The sequence below is a fragment of the Osmerus eperlanus genome, chromosome 21 (genome assembly GCF_963692335.1).
Source record: "Osmerus eperlanus chromosome 21, fOsmEpe2.1, whole genome shotgun sequence".
Lineage (NCBI taxonomy): Eukaryota > Metazoa > Chordata > Actinopteri > Osmeriformes > Osmeridae > Osmerus > Osmerus eperlanus.
The window spans coordinates 9,136,649-9,154,284 of record NC_085038.1 but is presented as its reverse complement, the minus strand read 5'-3'; the positions used below and the strand labels follow the sequence as shown (position 1 = coordinate 9,154,284).

Here is a 17,636-nt window from a genome sequence, read left to right as displayed (position 1 = left end):
TTGTGACAGACCACTGTGCCCAGTGAGCGAGGTATAATAATGTGCTTTTACTGTGAGGTGTGCTTGCATGGGTCTTTAACTGCTCAGCTGACAACATGTAAGTCAAAGTGGGGTGTGTGTGTGTATTTAACAGTCAGCAGTTTGCCCTGAGACAAAGGCAATGGTGTGTGGAGGCTGACTGTCAGTATAGAGCAGCTGCTGTGTCTGTCACTTTCAGACAGGTGCTAGAAGAGTGTGTGTCGGGGAGGGGTGAGAAAGTCAACTAGATTAGTCAGAACTACCTGGTCAGTTGACAGACTGAGGTTGGGTGTATTATCAGATGTATATCATTTTAAGGATGTTCTTTGTAATTGTTTCACGAACCACACGTTGACCTGGCCCTTTATGCATGAAGGCTGGTGACGCTTCCCTGAAGAGAGAAAGAGAAACCTAGAGAGACTTGAGGTAGAAAGTTTGTGACTTCACAGCTGTTGCCCATACTCATATACACCACACTTTGACACTCAGTTTGTGTGTGTGTGTGTGACACACCCAAAGACATATGCCCACCCATGTGTCCCCACCATACAGCAATTGAAATGTTTGCACCACAGCCAAGAATTCCTGGCAATTGTAGAACATGATTGGGAAAAATGTTTGGGAAATCTTCAGAAGTTATTGAGTTTTAAGTGTTTTGGACTTTTAAATGAGCAACGTTTAAAAGTCTCCTTTTTCGCTCATTAATTGAGAGATACTCTTCAAATGGGGGTACTGAACATTTGACATTTCATCGGGGTTAAAATAGCAACGGCAGATAAACGGAAAGAATACATCAGATTTTGCTATGGTCAGTTAATTTCGGGGTTGTTTGAATTGCTTTCAGTACGACTTCTATTGTCTCAATCAAATCTAATTACACCATTGTGAGCTATTGTCAATTTTTGTAAACCACCAAAGTCACACCTACCCACAGGTGTCACTTCCCTTTCCTTAACCTATTATTTAGTAAAGCAAGACAAACAAGTGTTATCTAAGTGTTAATTTACTAGTTACGTTCGATGTTGCCAGAGAGTGAGCTGGGGCGGCATTGGTTGAGCGTACGGTGCACAAGTGTAGTGCGCGTCTTGAACACAGCGCCGCGCTCTTCACATGCCGTGGTTAGTACCTTTCCCCCACCCCTCCCTTCCACTCATCCAAGAACCTTCTCCGATCGCGACAGCAGGACATCGAAGAGCCGATACCACAGTGTAATTACTAAGAGGAGACCTGAGGAGGTTGGGAGACACACGCTGCCTCTAACTACGTCGTGGCCGGAGCGCTTAATAGTTTGCAAAAGAGTCCGAAAGTGCGACCTCGATTGGAATGCCCCGCGTTGGAAAATAATTTCGATTATTAATTGGATTTTGGAGTTGTGAATAAGTGCAAGAAGAGGCGCGAAGGTTCAGAAGAAGCTCTCCTTTCGAGGAAGACGTATATTTTTTACATCAGGAATTGATGATGGAGAAAGCGTCACTGTTGCTGTCTATTGTCATCTTAATTATACAGTGTAAGTAGCCTTATTCCATCAATGAGGACTTAAATATATCATAGGTTTGCGATGCTTTCTACCCTTTTGTAAATTACATGAAGCTTTGTCTGACTGTGTGTGTGTGTGTTTAAGAAGAAGATGGATGTCCACCTAATTAATCTGATACACAATCATAAATAAAAAGTGCATTGTATTGTTATGATCATAGCTGTTTTCATAGTACTGTCAGCTTGGCTCGTGAACAGCAATATTAGGAGGATATCTTACATAGTTTGTTACTGTAGATGTATAGATCTTCACATCTAATCCTCTTCCCATGAGTGGCCAGTCATGAAAGTATGTTCCACCATGAATCTGAGAGGGGTGACCACAGCGGGTGGTGTTGAGTTGTAGTTGGCTGCTGTCCAGTTGAGGAGACCCAGGGTGTGCCCCCACCCCACCCCTAGCCCTGCTAGCAGGCTGGCCTGGCATCAACACACTGCTCTGGGAAGGGCCACAGACACGGCAGACCAGGGTAGCCTACTGCTGCTTCGTCTGAACTGTTCCCGTCCTGATTAGATGTGGTCCACAGGACCCAGATTGTGTTCCTGTCCTGTCCACTGTCATGTTGGCTCCCGCCTGTCCCGGAGGCTGCAGTGTTGTGGTTCTGCGGTCGTCCTAGACCAGACTAATGGATCTTTCTTAGGCAGCTCCTTCTGCTCTGCTCCATGGTCATGGAGCCTGCTATTGTTTCTGCTCATCAGAATAACAGGTTCCCACAAGTCTTGAAAATCCTTTAAAGTTTGTGAAATCTAGAAAGGTAAAATAAGACCTTAAAAGTTGAAAGTGAAAGACAGGATCTGTTTTCAGTACTTGAATCCACAGTTGAGATATACAGTATGGCCTCTATCATATACAGTAGAAGTTATTGTTTAATGGGGGGGTATACAGTTCCATAACTTCAAGTCCTCTGAATAATCTCAAATGTGTGAAGATAACTCTCCCGCTCGCATTACTCAGTACATCTAATCCAATGCTGTCCTGTCAAGTAACTTTCATATTGTGTGTACTGTGACTTTACGTTCCAATGTCACAGATTGGGTTATCAGTTCTTTGGACAAAGTGGCCACTGCCATGGTATCTGACCTACAGACATAACAGGCTCTGTCATAACACTTTCCCAGTGGGAGATAACCACCTGCAATTTGTGCAGCAAAACAAGCAATGTTGAGTTCTTGAATTTGAGGGAAAACGATCCTTAAAAGTCACAGAATTTGATGTGGAACAAGGTGTGGGAACCCTGGAATAGGCAGTATGACATGAATCATCTTAATCTGGATCAGGAAACATAGCCAGATAGGGTTAGAGTTATCCTATTCACTGTTATGAGTTGGGGTGTTTGTGCAAAAACACGATTGAAGCCTGTGTAATATTAGATCGTAGGGATTATTTCATACAGCTGGGTAGGTAGTGTGTCTACCGGCTGTTGTGGTTTCGGGGTATGTACGCCAGGGTGGGGCTCCCTGTTGGACCCCTCACCCCCAGGCCTTGACGAGGCCAGCTGTTGCACACAGTGGAGTGCAGGGTTACACTGATACAGAGGGGCTTTGTTCTCAAGGGGGGGAACACACACACCCACACCCCTTCACACACACACACAAACTGTCCTTTCTCTGTCCCTGGATTCTGTGCTGGCTGTCTCTTCTGTAGATGTATGCCTTTGAATATCCACAGACTTTGTGTGAGAACGCTGCAGGTGGACCATTATTCAAAGCTCCCAGAACAGTCCGAGTGAGTGAACACATGCGTGACTGAGTGTGTGTGCGAGCGCATGCGGTGTACAAGTCTAACTATACCAAAGGTACAAAGTCTAACTACGTTAGCCCCTTAGTATTAGTTCGACTTTGTACCTTTAGTATAGTTAGACTTGTACACCAAGGAATTTACTTTCCCAAGTAAATTCCTTGTCTGTGCGAACTTTCATGGCGAATAAAACCCTTTCTGATTCGGATGTGGAAGTTGTGTTTCTGTTTTGGGGCCGGACCTCTGTGAGTATGTACGGTGAAGTCTATAGGGTGTGACGGATGTGTTTGCCTTCCGTCTGTGTTTGTCTGTGTAGTCACGGTATATGTGTGTGTACGTTTTGTGACATCAGGCTGGGCGTGCGTCGTTGAAATCGGGGAGTGCGTGCGTGTGTTTTTGTGTGTTCACGGCATGCATGCTGTGTGTTGGTGGCGTGTGTGAGTGAGCGAGTGTGTGTGTGACAGTTCAGACATGTCAGTTGGTTCAGGCAGAGCAGCAGACAGGCAGGCAGGCAGGCAGAGAGGGGAAGTGTGGGCCCTGTGTCAGGTCGCTGAATCTCTGCTACCTCTAAGAGACAACCCTCAGCGAGGTGTCGCTCACCACGGCTGATACACTGTGACAAGTTTCTTCAATGCAACGGGATGCTACTGTCATAGAATATATCCATTTCTCTCTTTCTCTCTCTCTCTCTCTCTCTCTCTCTCTCTCTCTCTCTCTCTCTCTCTGTGTAATTCACTTTTTTTCTTTCACTTTTCTGTTTCGTCCTCTTACTCTCAGTACCATCCATGTCTCCCAATATGAGCCTTCTTTCTTCCTCCATCATCCTCCATTACTTTCTCTCACCCTCGACTCCCTCCCTCCTTTCCCTCTCTATCTCTCTCTTTGTCTCTCTCCCTACCCCTCTCTCTCTTTCTCTCTGCCTGTGTTCATCCATGTAGAAAAACAAAGGCTCTTAGAAAAGTATGTCTAGGCACCGCTGCAAGGCCACACTCCCTACACCAGCGGCACTGATAACCTCGTTACTTACACAAAACAACGCACACAGGCAAGCGGGATGGGAACCCCAAAACATGATGCTGCTATTATCTCGGACGGTATTGAAATGTCTGCGGGGGTGTGAAAACAAGGCAAAAAAAAAGATGCTGTTATAATGTCAAAGTATGTTTAATAAAATAGGTAAATGTACCCTTCACTCCAGCTTGATGCATTTGCGCGTGTCAACGCGTGCTGAGCATGATTCATTAGGTATTCTGGTATAGTGGACGTAGCGGAAATATTGGGCCTAGCTTACAGCAAGCCCTGTCATGGCCACCCATAATGGTCTCCTTCCTGTGGTCTCCACACACTTCCTGTGTTTTGCTCCACTGCTATTGTGTTGACTTCCACCATTCCTCTATACATCTGCCCTCCAGCAGCCAGAGCCACAGCCACAGCAGGACAATGACTAAAGCCAGTCCCTTGACCTTCCACTCTCTATCTACTCCCTACCCTGGTCTGCTAATAGAATCACACAGGAAGCAGAAACCAAGCAAGACCCATCAAAGAGGGAGCTAGCTCACTGCCAGCTCTGAGTGCTTCATAGGGATGACGTGTCCTCTGATAAACTTGATCGACCGATGGCTTAGCTGTGTGCCAAGCGCAAACACCTTGTTTGTCAAGCAACCCAAGGGATGTTGCCCAACAATATATAGGTTAACAAGCCTACACTGATTTTGTTTACGATTATGTCTAATCAAGGGTTGCTAAGTGCACTGTACATCTTGGTGTTCAATGAAACAAATGGAGATGTTATATTCTGAAACATGAAGCACACAATCAAAGGCAGTGTATTCATGTGTTGCATGTGTTCAGTTTTGCATTCACACATGAACCATCAAAAAATCTCAGAGTTTACACATGAAGAATAGGCGTTTCCCAAGGCGACTTGCCAACAGAAGCAGGCTGACAAAACAATAATCCTGACCGCCTCACCAATCAGCTTGCAGGAAGGGTTGCATCTGTTTCCTGTTCCTGTCAAGATAACAGGAATCAATGGCAGCCTTTGAACGCCAGAAATACATTTCAACGCCAATCAGAGGCCATCAACTACATGCCAGCTCAAATTAGACCCACTGAACTTCTCCTTACACATCCCTTAAAGCTACATACGGACGCTGGATAACTCCTAGGATTACACCTCTTGGTAATCCCATCGTCATCTGAGGCCGCATACAGGGAAGCCTCTCTCTCACCCGCTAAGTGCATGTCCTCATCATGTGTGACGCTACCTCTGCCCTCTTATGGATGACAGGGGTACTGCAGGCAAGAGAATCTCACTGTCGTTCTCCCTAATCTGTTTTACAGGCCCACCCACCATTCCTGTTACTGTGTTTACCAGCCGGCCCAAGGTGGAAGTCCGTGAAGGTGCAGGTAAGATGGTCACCCCATTTATCATCTATCCCAGTGGTTCTCAACCCTGGTCCTCGGGACCCCCCTGCCATGCATGTTTTAGGTATTCCCCCTGCTTCAACACACCTGATTCAAATGAATGGTTGTTGCCAGGCTTCTGCGGAGCTAGATAACGACCCCTTCATTTGAATCAGATGTGTTGGAAGAGGGACTCATCTTGCAGGACAAGGGGTTCTGAGGACCAGGGTAGAGAACCACTGATCTATCCCTTCCCAGTGTTATTCTATTGTGTATTTACTATGTCTTTCTCTCATTCTCCCACACTTTCTGTCGGCCTGTCTGCATGCAGATGCCGTTCTCTCCTGCGAGTTCAAGACGGAGAAAGAGCAGAACCCGCGCATCGAGTGGAAGAAGAAAGACACGGACGTGTCATTTGTCTACTTTGAAGGCGACTTCAGAGGTATGATCTTTCTCTCTCCTCTTCTCTCCCAATTACTCCCTCTTTCCCTCTATCCCTCCCTGTCACTCTTTCTCCCCCCACATGCCTTGATTTAAGATACATGTTCAGTACGTGTTTATCAGGAAGAAGGATCTTTTTTTTTCTCATCCGCTGTCGTGCTTCCCAGGAAACTTTGCCGGACGAGCGGAGATTGAGGGGGCAACGGTGACGCTGAGGCGGGTGAGCCAGAAAGACGCCGGCCAATATCGCTGTGAGATCAGCGCCCCTTTAGACACTTTGACCCTGGGAGAGACCAACATCACCCTCAAAGTTCTGGGTACGGCTGTCTGTCTGCCTATTTACTATATGCCTGCTTGCCTGTTGGTCTGTCTGCTTGTCTGCCTGTCTATTTGTTCCTCACTGCATTGAATCAACTGTCTTATGTTGACTGACAATTGTAACTGTTGATTAAGATGTTGCACTTAGATTTGATGTTATTGTAACATTAACCTATCGAACTATGTAATATTGAAGTGGATAGGAGTATTGTTGCATTGTGTCTGGTTAAAATACAGACCGTTCCTTGGCTCTTAACACCACTGAAATACTGTTAGAACTGTTGCACTTCTAGTCTTGGATGATTTGCTGTACTTACTGAGGAACTATTTGTTTGTCCCTTTGTCTGATGCTATCCTGGGGTGTGTGTGTGTGTGTCCCACAGTGCCCCCACACACCCCGTCTTGTGACATCCCCAGCTCAGCGCTGACGGGCTCTGTGGTGCAGCTGCGCTGTAGGGACCGTCAGAGCATCCCCCCTGCCACCTACTCCTGGTACAAGGATGACCAGCCCCTGGTTCCCTCCCACTTAGCCAACGCCACCTACAAAATCAACCCTATGACGGGCATCCTGGTGAGAGAAGGCACCCTGAACAAGTAGTTTCAACACATCCTGCACATTTTTGGGGGGGTTATTCTATAGGTTGTCAAATGGCTGAGCGGTAGGGAATCGGGCTATTAATCAGAAGGTTGCCGGTTCGATTCTGGCCGTGAAAATGACGTGTCCTTGGGCAAGGCACTTCACCCTACTTGCCTCGGGGGGAATGTGTCTGTACTTACTGCAAGTCTCTCTGGATAAGAGCGTCTGCTAAATGACTAAATGAAATGAAAATGAAATATATATCCCTCCATATTTCTCGCTTCCCCATTCAGGAGTTTAGGACGGTGTCCAGGACAGACACTGGACAGTACAGTTGTCTGGCCTCAAATGGAGTGGGACCATCCAAGATGTGTGAGGGAAAACGCATGAAGATAGGTATGTGACTGTGTGAGGGTGTGTGTTTTTTTTTTTAAAGGTGGAGTGAGTGTCTTGGTATGCCCACATTTTAGATTTTGTGCATCTTCTTCTCTCAGATGATGTCAACATCCCAGCGGTCGTAGCTGCAGTTGTGGTGATATGCTTGGTCGCCATCTGTGGAGTTGGAGGCTTCTATGCCCACCGCAATGGCTATTTCACCAGTGAGTCTCTGCATGTGTGTGTGTGTGTGTGTCTATAGTCATCTAACAATGTATATGGTCAGTTAACAGCTACTTGATGGATATGAATTTTCTATTGTTTGTGTCCATATTGACAAATCTCAAAAAGTAACCCCTCTCTCTCTCTCTCTCTCTCTCTCTCTCTCTCTCTCTCTCTCTCTCTCTCTCTAGGGCAAAAAGGACGGTAAGCACGAGTGTCACTCCTCCTTTGACTAAAAATAGCCCACATACACTGCACTACAACTCGCCAGACGTGAGAGTGGTTGTTCCAACAAGCGCGCGCACACACGCGCGCGAGTTTAATGCTGGGTCAGGCTTGTGAAGTCTAACAGGTGTGTGTAAACGCAGTGGGGTCTGGTTGTCCACCAGTGCATACAGACACTAACAGGTGCTGAGCAGTTGATGAGAATCTGTGTTGTCATTTACCACTACTTGACAAGCACTAAGTCAGGTCAAAGACCAAAGATAATGTCAAAAACAGATTCAAACACTGAAGGACTCCACTACTGGCTGCAGTAATTACTGACTGGATCACTGAGCGGATTAGCTGCCGCCACAAGTCACGCCCTCTCTTACATTTTAATTGGCTAACACAAAAATTTGGCAGCATTGCGATTAGCTTTCCCACTCAGTATGGTTGTGTTTTGACCGTAACCCCTAAGCATGTGGTGTGCAGCGTGAAACTAAATTGCCCCCGCCCCAACCCCTGCACTCAACTCTGTCCTACGATCCCCCCCGTAAATGTACCCACTGCAGGTCATTTTGGATCCCCCAGTGTCACGGTGTGGCCCACATCAGCAGCCAGAACCTCCACAGAACAGAGGACATGTGAGTCTGACCCTCAGACAGACACACAGACCCTAAAATGGCCGACAGACTCGCCCCGTTAAGAGACACAACCAACCATGTCCTTACAAAGACTTTAGTTAAAAGCTCTTCCCCCAGAAAATAGGCACGGCAAAGAAACAGCTTCAGACATCTAGTCGATGTTCAGGCTACAGCTGCTGCTTGTCTCTTTATCCTGCTTTGGGTATTCCCAACAGTCTTATCTGTAGACCGTTTCTCTTTCTCTTCCAGGCCCAACACCAACTACTGTGCTCCTCCACAAAATGTGAGTATTTAGTGAATCTGCTTTTCTGCTGATTTCTTTGTGAGTTGAATACTGATGGATTGTGACAGAGAAGTGCTGATTTGGGTTTCTCTGGCTCATGCATTGCCCACGGGGCCCAATTGATGAAATGATTCAGCAAAAAGCTAGATAATATAGTATACATGATTTATACTAAACAAAATTGCATATAAGAATAAAAGACACAGAATGCTTCATTTCCTGATCTTTTTTTTTTTTTTAAGCCTCAAGACTTCAAACACACTCAGTCATTCATGCTGTGAGGATCCAGCCATCTCCAGACACTGCTTCAGGTTCATATTGCTGTGCCAACACTGGATGAGTCTTCATTGATGTTCCTTGAAGTTGTTTCTCTTGCCCAGTCACTCTTCTCTCCTCATGGAGTTTAAAAATAGACACCTCGTCAAGGCAACTTAGCCTTCTCTGCCTGTCTGGGAAAACAAAGCCTGTTTCCCCCCCTTGTGAAGTTACATGGAACTCTCACCCCCACTGGTGGCTAAATATGAAAAGTCTTTATCCCCCTCCATTGGCCAAAACATGAACTACAATTTGGGGAACCAAAAACTGAAATGTTTTTGGGATACAACATGTAAAGTTGTGGACATGAGGGAACCACAGTGTACAGCACCACCACCTTAAAATCGTATTCCTCTGCTTTAAACGCATCAGGTTCTTAACTGGGACATACTGTAAATGTTTTGAAGCCGCCATTTAAGCTTATTAAGATCCCTTGTGACCTGTATGTGCCTGCATGGTCTCTGATAACCTGTGCCTTTCGCTTTGGGTTTACCTTATTTTTCTATTTCTTTGTCAAAATTTGCCTTACTTGCATTTTAAGTATTATTATGCTACTGTGTTCTCCGAAGTGTGTGTCTGTATACCTGAGTGTATGTTTTCTAGATAAAGTATGGATGAGTTAAGTTTGTTCCTTATGATATGCACTCAATTAAAGAGTCGTTTTTCTTATCAAACAGCAAATTGTCAAGTGTGTATAATTATGCATTGGAACAGTCTGGGTATCCCTACAAAAATGATGGAAAATACATAGCATCATTAATACATCCATTTCATTTATTAAATAGTACATTATAGTGGTGACATTTAGGACAGACGCCATGACCATTTACTTGACCACTTCATCAAACTTGGGGTCTGAAAGAGAAAGGAGAAATGATTCTCAATCTTTTATACATGAAGAGCGCTCATAACCTACATTGAAGTACCAAATATTTCAAGCGGGCAAACATCAGCGACACAGTCATAAAAAAATAGCTCTCAGGTCAACAGCAGCTTTTGTTGACGAGAGAAATGTGATCTCTAAATATAGGACCAGATCAAACCCTGGTTATTTTACACACCTTGGAACTGGAAGTCTGGGAATTTGGTGAGGTCACCGGCACCATATAACCTCTGGAGCTTGGTCTTCTCATCAGACAAGTTCTTCTGGTAGGTGGTGCCTGCATCAACAATCCCACCAGTGGCCCTGAGGAGGTAGAAGCAGGGAGATGGTCAAATGATGTGCCAACTTATAACAGTCTCTAAATAGCATGGACACGGGCCGTATGTAGTGTTAACTAGGACTGACTTGCTCTTGGTGTTGTAGTCACGGATCTTGTCCAGGAAGAGTTTCTGGACGGGGTCCATGTCCGATGCCCGGTTAAATAGGACAGCGGACAGACCCACGTTCCTGCGAAGTGTCAATGACACGGCAGAGCGTAGCAGCGCGGACAGCTGGAACAAGCGATGAAGCGCCATCCTGATACTGTTTGATTAGGCAAAAAGAGAGGATGTGTTATAGCAAGATGTCTGTCAGCTCCGAGGTCATGTGCAATATCGTTATCGCCATTTCATTACAGACGTCAAGTTCAAATACTGTAGAACCATTATATAACGATACATCCTCACCTTCCATATAAATACATTGCTATTTGGTGTCATGCATCTGCAAGCAGAGACTAGTAGTGTCACAAGAACGCACCTCGCTAGTTAGCTATCTAGCATGTGTTTTCTTTCATGTTTGGTTAATATGACCTTATCTGTACAGCTATCTAAAAACCTTTCACGTACATTGTATTACGCCTTACTGTATACTGCTAATAATGCAACTAAGTAGCTCGTATTCCTAGGTTCATGCCAGCGTAGCTAAAGCGTTAGAGCTAGATACGCTACAGTAGCTTGCTAAAGTTAGCTGACCTGATTTGCACCCTAGCCTTGCTTAAACCGTCTGCTTTCATCATTCTTACTTTTAAAACAAAGACATATCTTTATAATTGGACTTAATATGTAATGACTATCCGAAATGCTGAAGAAAGTAAGATTACTTTCGTTTCTTTACACATCTTTGTCTCAAACACCACTCACCTTGACACTCGGGAAAGCGATAAAACGAATGTGATGAGCAGCGGTGGATTGTGGGTAGAAATGGCAGTCAAGCTTCGTGCGCATCAAAGCGCAAACCCTTTGCGCAGTACTGGAAAACTGCAAAATGAGTCATATTTGTTAATCTTTCTTCCCTTCTTTCAGTAGAGATGTTACATTACCCATATGAGGGGAAGTTATCTTTGAATACAGTTATATATATTTTAATACATATACAGAGATGTATTGAAGTGGCATGTGCACAGACCCAAACTAAACAAAATAAGTCACACACAAGGGAGCTGTATGTACATTCAAAACTTTATTTATATGGAATACAGTGTAGAAAGCGTTTTCCCAGTCAAAGCAAATGGCTTGCACAATTACACACAGTGGATATAAAGCCACAAATAGACAGAAAGAAACCCTGCTTTTTCTTCCAACTCGACTGCTTTCAGTTGGTCAAAAACACCCTCTGAACCAAAGCAATGGATTAACCCATTGCAGCATGACACCTCTCTCAGCTATCAGCAATTCTTCACAAGGCTTTCTCTAGAACCAACCTTCTACCAAAGGCTCCACTCATGAGATGCATGCTTCCAGCACTCCCAACTAACAAGCAGTAGACAACCCTTGGGGTTGTGTTGTAGTGATGTTTTACAATAACGGGGTGTTCAGATGGATGGTGACAAGGAGGCTGCTGTGGAATCTTCTAGAGTCACAACCTCCAATCAGCCTGGCATCCCTCTTTTTACTCCCCAGTTACTTTTAATTAATCTTTACAAATCGCCAGTTCTCTCCACATCCAGCCACGAAAAACAGGCTTGGTTAATCTGGGGTCTTTAGAAAGAAGTGTGTTGTGACAGTTATGAAGTGAAGAGAATGCCTAAAGGGTGGAAAGGCTGGGGAGAAAATCTATTTTACGGCCTGCTGGCTTAGGCATCCATCTGGAACAGCTAATTCCCTCTACCCCTTTCTCCTTCCTTTCCTTCCCTCTCACATGCACACCCTCTAGCAGTGCACCTGTTCTGGTGTCAGCAGAGAGAAAGGTAGGAGATAGATGGAGGGCTAACCCTACAGGATGTCTTGTTACTGTATCTTGTTATTAGATATTTCAAATTTTTGCATCTTAAACAAAGGAGAGGGGCTTTAATTTTTTTTTTGCAAACGTGGAACCGGACGAGAACGCCAACTAGACTGGAGAACACACACACACACACAGAGAATCATCCGTCCTGCCCCGCCACCCCCACCCCACCTGTCCTAGTCCCCCCCACCCCCCCAAACATTCACCAAATCTTCCCCAAACCATTAAAAAAAACGCACGACATGGGTTTGAAAAGAAATCAAAATTAAATAGGGCCATGTCGAAGAGCCTCGACATTTAGGTCTGCAAACGCAATAGGATTCCAACACAATACATTTCAGATCATAATAACAATGTACACATACGGATCAAGCCAGGGCCCGTAGCTCCAGGAATAAGCATGGTAGAAAAAGAAAAGGAAAAAAAGAAAACGTGAACATAATCTTCAAATTCAAAAGCACAGACCTCTCAAGGTGTACTTCACATGATATCAAAGCAGAGAGCCCAGTCATCTAGATTTATCATATATTTTCATTGTTGTTTTGAGTCACGTGATCACGAGAAGATACTAAAAATTTACAATCTTGCTAGAATGACAATCTATACGTGAGAAAAGATCTCTCAGAGAACCGGAAAGACCATTTTTAATCCCCCTCATCATCATTATCGTCATCATGCACTAAATAGAACAGCTAGATTTAAGCATTACTTCAGTACATAACACGCAATAAAAAAAAGAACAATTGTCATCTTTACATAGAATTCTTTTTTTTTTTTTTTTACATTTTGATTCTTTTTTTTGGAAAACAAAACCGGAAATGATAGAATAACTCCAAAACAAAAGAGCTCATTCAGAATACATTGTTGCCATCATTATCATCATCATATATAATAATCATCAACATCATCAATAGCACTGAATCCTTAAAAGCTTTGTGTGATCTAACACAGCACAGCTGTCATAAGAATGAACAGAGAAAGATATGAGGGGCGGGGGAGGGGTGCGGGGGCGGGTAGGTGAGAGAAGAAGAGAAAGAGAAAGAGGGGGGAGGGGATTCATGACCCATAGACCTCACCTATACCCCAGTGTACAGTGGGTGCAGTAGTGCAGGGAGGGGGGGGGGAGGAGGAGCAGTGTGGGACACACAACACCTCGTAGGTGCTGATGCAGGGTCAGTTTCTCTACTCAAGTCCACACCTCAGCATTCGCAAGCCAGAAGCTAACACTGACCCTGGACCAGTACGAGGGCTTTCTCCTCCCACCCCAGACCAGGAGAGGTTGGTGGTGGTGGGGCTGGGATGGTCTAGGCTAGGCATGGGACACATCTAGGAGAGGATGGGGGTGAAGGGTGTTTATGGGGCGAGAGATGGGGGGGTGACAGTGGTCAAGGTGGGATGGTGACACGGCGCATTCTTCAGTTCTGCATCTGCTCAAAGAACTTGTAGGTGGGGTTCTCGTAGCCGTTCTGCTGCATCTTGGACAGGTGCCGTTCCTCTGGGGTGACGGCAGCGTCCACCTGCACCGGGGAGGGACGGATTATAGCAATGCTCACCTGAATGCACGACCACACACACACAAAAGACACACAGACACACACGCTACTTCCCCACCTCGATGACTCCGTGGTGGATGGATGTGTACTGCTTCTTCCTCAGCATCACCAGGGTGATGACGATGACGGTCGCTATGACAACACCACCGACCATCAGCCCGATGATTGCTCCCTTGTTCGAGCCGACGTCCTCCGCGAAAAACACCTGGGGGAGGGGGGGGGGGATGAAGACATGACCTGTCAATCACACACCCAGGCCTGCAATGGCACTGCTACAGGAGGCTTGGTTGCCTCGTGGAGATTTGGGATCAAGGGGAAGTGGATTAGGGGCAGGCATGTAGGTAGGAGAGGGTCGGGCAAATTTAAGGCTCAAACGAACGAACAAGAAAGCGGACAGAAAGATGATTTGTAATAGAATGTCAGGATTAAGGGATTACACTTAGGTGTAGAAAGTGAAGGGTTTCAGATTGGAGGACGTGGAGAGGGATTTAGGGCAGTAAGCCCAGTGCTCCCGTGGCTGGAGGGAGGGAGCCGGCGTGAGGGCCATTAGAACGACGACTCGGGAGGAAAGGCGGTCCTCGGGCATGGTCGTTAGCAGGCCGCCGTCTCTGTGGGATACGGTTGCCATGGCGACAACCTTGCAAGTTGGCTGCAAGGACACACTGGAGACTAAGTGCTACGTGTGTGCGAGAGTGTGTGTGTACCAGCTTCTGGTGGTGGACTTCATATCCGGTGCTGTGCCTCTCCTCAGCCTCCATCCTGAGCTCAGGAATCTCCTCTGGCTTCAGACCAGACACTGGAACACATGCAGACAATCACACACACACACACATTACACACACACACTGCAGCTGCACGTTATTACACACACACACACAAAGTAAAGATAACACAGACTCAGACACACAACCCACCCGGTCGAGTCGGCAGGCCTCTGTCAGGGATGGGGCGAGCGTCAACAGGAACCACTGAGGAAGGAGAGAGAGAGAGAGAGAGAATGTAGTTCATGTCTGGATGACAATCGTTTATAATGCGGAACTGTTCCGTGTCGGAGTGTGCCGAGTGTGTGCGCGCGTGTCTCCTACCTTGGTTCTGGGTGTTGGCCTGGTTGAAGCTCTCGGGGTGGATGAACCCCAGGCCGTCCAGGCCCAGGCCGTCCTCCTTGGGCAGCGAGTCCAGGCTGGAGGTGCTGTCGGGCATCAGGGCGTCGTTGCCGTAGCTCACCCTCACGTCGCTCTGCAGGGAGGACAGCTGCTGGGCCATCTCGGCCTGCTCTCTCTGCAGCAGCTCTGGGGGAGGAAGGGGGGGGGGGGGGTGTGTTAGGTAGGTGGAGGGGAGGATCAGGAGAAGATGGGGGGAGGCCAGAGAGGAGAAGAGGATGAGGGGTAGAAAGACGTGAAGAGAAGGGGAGACGTTGATAGGAAGAATACAGAAATAAAACAGAAAAAAGAGCGAGAGAGATTGAAAGGAAGGACGGACAGTTCTGTTGCTGCTCAGTAGTGCAGCAAATAGCCATATTGTGTTGCCGAACCGTGTGAATGACTTACTGCGACATTAAAATGTCAGGAACACAATCAAACAGCGCCTGATTGTGTTTTTGACTGGAAACGAATAAGGGTGTATGAGCCCCGAGATGTCCCCGAACAAACACTCCAGACAGAAGAGGAGAAAACCACGGGAGTGGAAACACCTTTCATTCCAAAACGACAACATGAATCAATGGTTTCTTCAATTTCCCTTCGATTGATACTGATTTAACATTCAACAGAAAATGTCTTTCGCGGTGACATTTCATGAATGCAAAGTCAATTTATTTATTTGACAGATATAAACATCTATTTTTCAAGGAAATCCTGGCCTAGACAGGCAGCACTATGTTATTGCGCCTATGCAACATGAAAAACTATAATCTAAATGATAAAATCACAGAGGTAAAATAAAATCCTAAAACAACTTGAAAAACATTTCCAGATCAGGATGTCACCCTCAAAATCCTTCATCAATGATTTTAAAACACCAATCTGGTTCATCCAGTCTGAAACTGATTTGGAAGGTGTTCCAAGCAGATGGAATTGTACACAAAAGCCCTTTATACCAAATTCAGTTCTGAAATGTGGAACAGCTAACAGGATAGGACCCTGAGAGCGAGGCAGGTACACACCACATTTATGGCTAATAAAAACACAAATAAACTGGTAAAAGACCCAGACCAGTCGATCGGTTTCACCCGTGACACGATCTTACGATCTTAAGAGAAAAGTCAACAGCATGCGTTCGTATGCGGGAGTGTGTGTGTCGTAGAAGCCGTGGTTGGGCTTAGAGTGGAAAGCTAAATTGTATCTGAGTCAGGCACAGACCCAGATGGCTCAGTGACGCACACAAATATATAACTCAAACAACCTCCTAACAAAGACAGGGGCGAGGGGGGGGGGCTGTTCTCATTCATACTGAGGGGTAATGTTTGTTTGGAAGGATTTATAGATGTCCAGCACAAATAACTCCATTTTGTAACACAATGCCACATCGACTGTTGTGAAGCGAGACTGAAAAACTACCAGTTAATGAATGATAGTGTCTGCCTTCGACTGCCAGACAGCCAACCAGACGGACAGACAGAGACAGAGAGACAGAGACGGGGAAGATACTCACCCACTTGATCCTGAATGTCGACCGCCACACCGGGCACCTTGTACAGCAGACCCAGAGACTGGTTCATCCTTTCCTCGATCACACGAAGGTGGGTCAGCACCTGGACACACACACACACACACACAATCAACACCTGGCCCGCAGCGACAGTATGGAGAATGTAGCCATCCCTCCTCCACCACAAGAGGAGCCTCCACACAGAGGGGTTGCTCTCTCCGGGGTGTGCGTGCCCCCCGGCCGAGGCCTGTACCTGGGGTCGGATCTGGGCCGCCTTCTTGGGGTCCACCATGCGCACGTGCTCAAAGTGCTTGAGGGTGTGCTGTCTGTCCTTCTGCTCGGCGCGCACATACTTCTTCAGCAGGCTGAACACGTGACGAGGCTGGGCGGGGGGGACAGTCAGATGTTTCGTGAGTCAGAACGTCTGTGTGTGTGTGTGTGTGTGTGTGTGTGGGGGAAACGGTCTTAACGTGGCCCCGTGTGTCGGAGCATCTGATGAACAGAATGTGGGCACTCTGAACACACTCATTGGTGGCACGCGTACCGACGTGTTCATGTACATGTCTGTCTGTGTTACTGTGTCTGCGTGTGTGTGTGTGTGTACCCGGGAGGGTCGGCCTGCAGGGCGGTCAGGTAGCTCTCCAGGGCCAGGCGACGGCGGTCGTTCAGCAGGGCCTCCACCCTAGCCATGTGCGTCTCCACCAGCTGCTGCCTCTCACTGGCCGCCTCCTGCTCTAGAGCCTCCACGCGCTCCTGGAAACGCTGCACACACACACACAGCAAGTTACACACGCACCAAGTTAGATACACACACCAAGTTAAACACGCAACTTGTTTGTGTAACTTGGTATAAACCAAGTTACCATACTCCCCCCACACAAAAATACATTTGTACAGCACAAGCAGTAATAGTCAAATATGTGTGTGTGCGCGCGCGTGTGTGTCTGACCTGGATGACAGCCTTCTTATCAGCCCGAGGTAGACTCTTGGCCTCCCGCTCAGCCTCCTCCCACTCCCTCATCACCTAGACAGGAGGGCCGCAGGACAGAGAGCACGGTTATCTACTGTAGGCTAGATAACACTTCCCCCACAGATATCAGCTGCATTCAGATGTACCGTCTGCTCCCCTGCCTCCCTCCCTCCACCCCATCACCCCGCTCTCCCCTCCCTTGTACCTGGGACATCCTGTCTCTGTGCTTGGCCTCCAGACTCTCC

General features: G+C 46.6%; 3 protein-coding genes across 5 annotated transcripts in view; 1 reads left to right on the top strand and 2 right to left on the bottom strand.

Moving 5' to 3' along the window:
• The first annotated feature begins 1,159 nt into the window (after positions 1 to 1,159).
• On the top strand, positions 1,160 to 9,755 carry jam2a (junctional adhesion molecule 2a). 3 transcript variants are annotated; one of them, XM_062446976.1, is made up of 11 exons: positions 1,160 to 1,525; positions 5,633 to 5,698; positions 6,027 to 6,137; positions 6,304 to 6,453; positions 6,838 to 7,025; positions 7,325 to 7,427; positions 7,526 to 7,630; positions 7,820 to 7,832; positions 8,405 to 8,476; positions 8,726 to 8,759; positions 9,002 to 9,755. In XM_062446976.1, the coding sequence occupies exons 1-11, from the start codon at positions 1,474 to 1,476 to the stop codon at positions 9,038 to 9,040; spliced, it is 933 nt and encodes a 310-aa protein (XP_062302960.1). In that variant the 5' UTR covers positions 1,160 to 1,473; the 3' UTR covers positions 9,041 to 9,755. The 3 variants fall into 3 exon arrangements, with proteins under 3 accessions (XP_062302960.1, XP_062302962.1, XP_062302961.1); XM_062446978.1 differs by lacking the exon at positions 8,405 to 8,476 and having other exon boundaries at positions 1,161 to 1,525; XM_062446977.1 differs by lacking the exons at positions 1,160 to 1,525; positions 5,633 to 5,698 and adding an exon at positions 5,831 to 5,923.
• atp5pf (ATP synthase peripheral stalk subunit F6) lies at positions 9,364 to 10,578 on the bottom strand. Its single transcript, XM_062446980.1, has 3 exons — positions 10,363 to 10,578; positions 10,136 to 10,260; positions 9,364 to 9,929 (listed from the first exon to the last, which is right to left on the bottom strand). Exons 1-3 carry the CDS (start codon positions 10,530 to 10,532, stop codon positions 9,901 to 9,903), a joined length of 324 nt encoding a protein of 107 aa, XP_062302964.1. The 5' UTR covers positions 10,533 to 10,578; the 3' UTR covers positions 9,364 to 9,900.
• An 860-nt stretch (positions 10,579 to 11,438) lies between these two features.
• The window catches only part of appa (amyloid beta (A4) precursor protein a), a 7,039-nt gene continuing 841 nt past the window's right edge, over positions 11,439 to 17,636 (bottom strand). Inside the window, exons 2-11 of the mRNA XM_062447588.1 lie at positions 17,597 to 17,632; positions 17,371 to 17,445; positions 17,030 to 17,183; positions 16,675 to 16,808; positions 16,425 to 16,524; positions 14,861 to 15,064; positions 14,690 to 14,743; positions 14,480 to 14,571; positions 13,834 to 13,980; positions 11,439 to 13,739 (exon numbers count right to left, since the gene is read on the bottom strand). Of these exons, the coding sequence (XP_062303572.1) occupies positions 13,638 to 13,739; positions 13,834 to 13,980; positions 14,480 to 14,571; positions 14,690 to 14,743; positions 14,861 to 15,064; positions 16,425 to 16,524; positions 16,675 to 16,808; positions 17,030 to 17,183; positions 17,371 to 17,445; positions 17,597 to 17,632 (1,098 nt within the window). The 3' untranslated portion in view covers positions 11,439 to 13,637. The remainder of the gene's footprint in view (positions 13,740 to 13,833; positions 13,981 to 14,479; positions 14,572 to 14,689; positions 14,744 to 14,860; positions 15,065 to 16,424; positions 16,525 to 16,674; positions 16,809 to 17,029; positions 17,184 to 17,370; positions 17,446 to 17,596; positions 17,633 to 17,636) is intronic.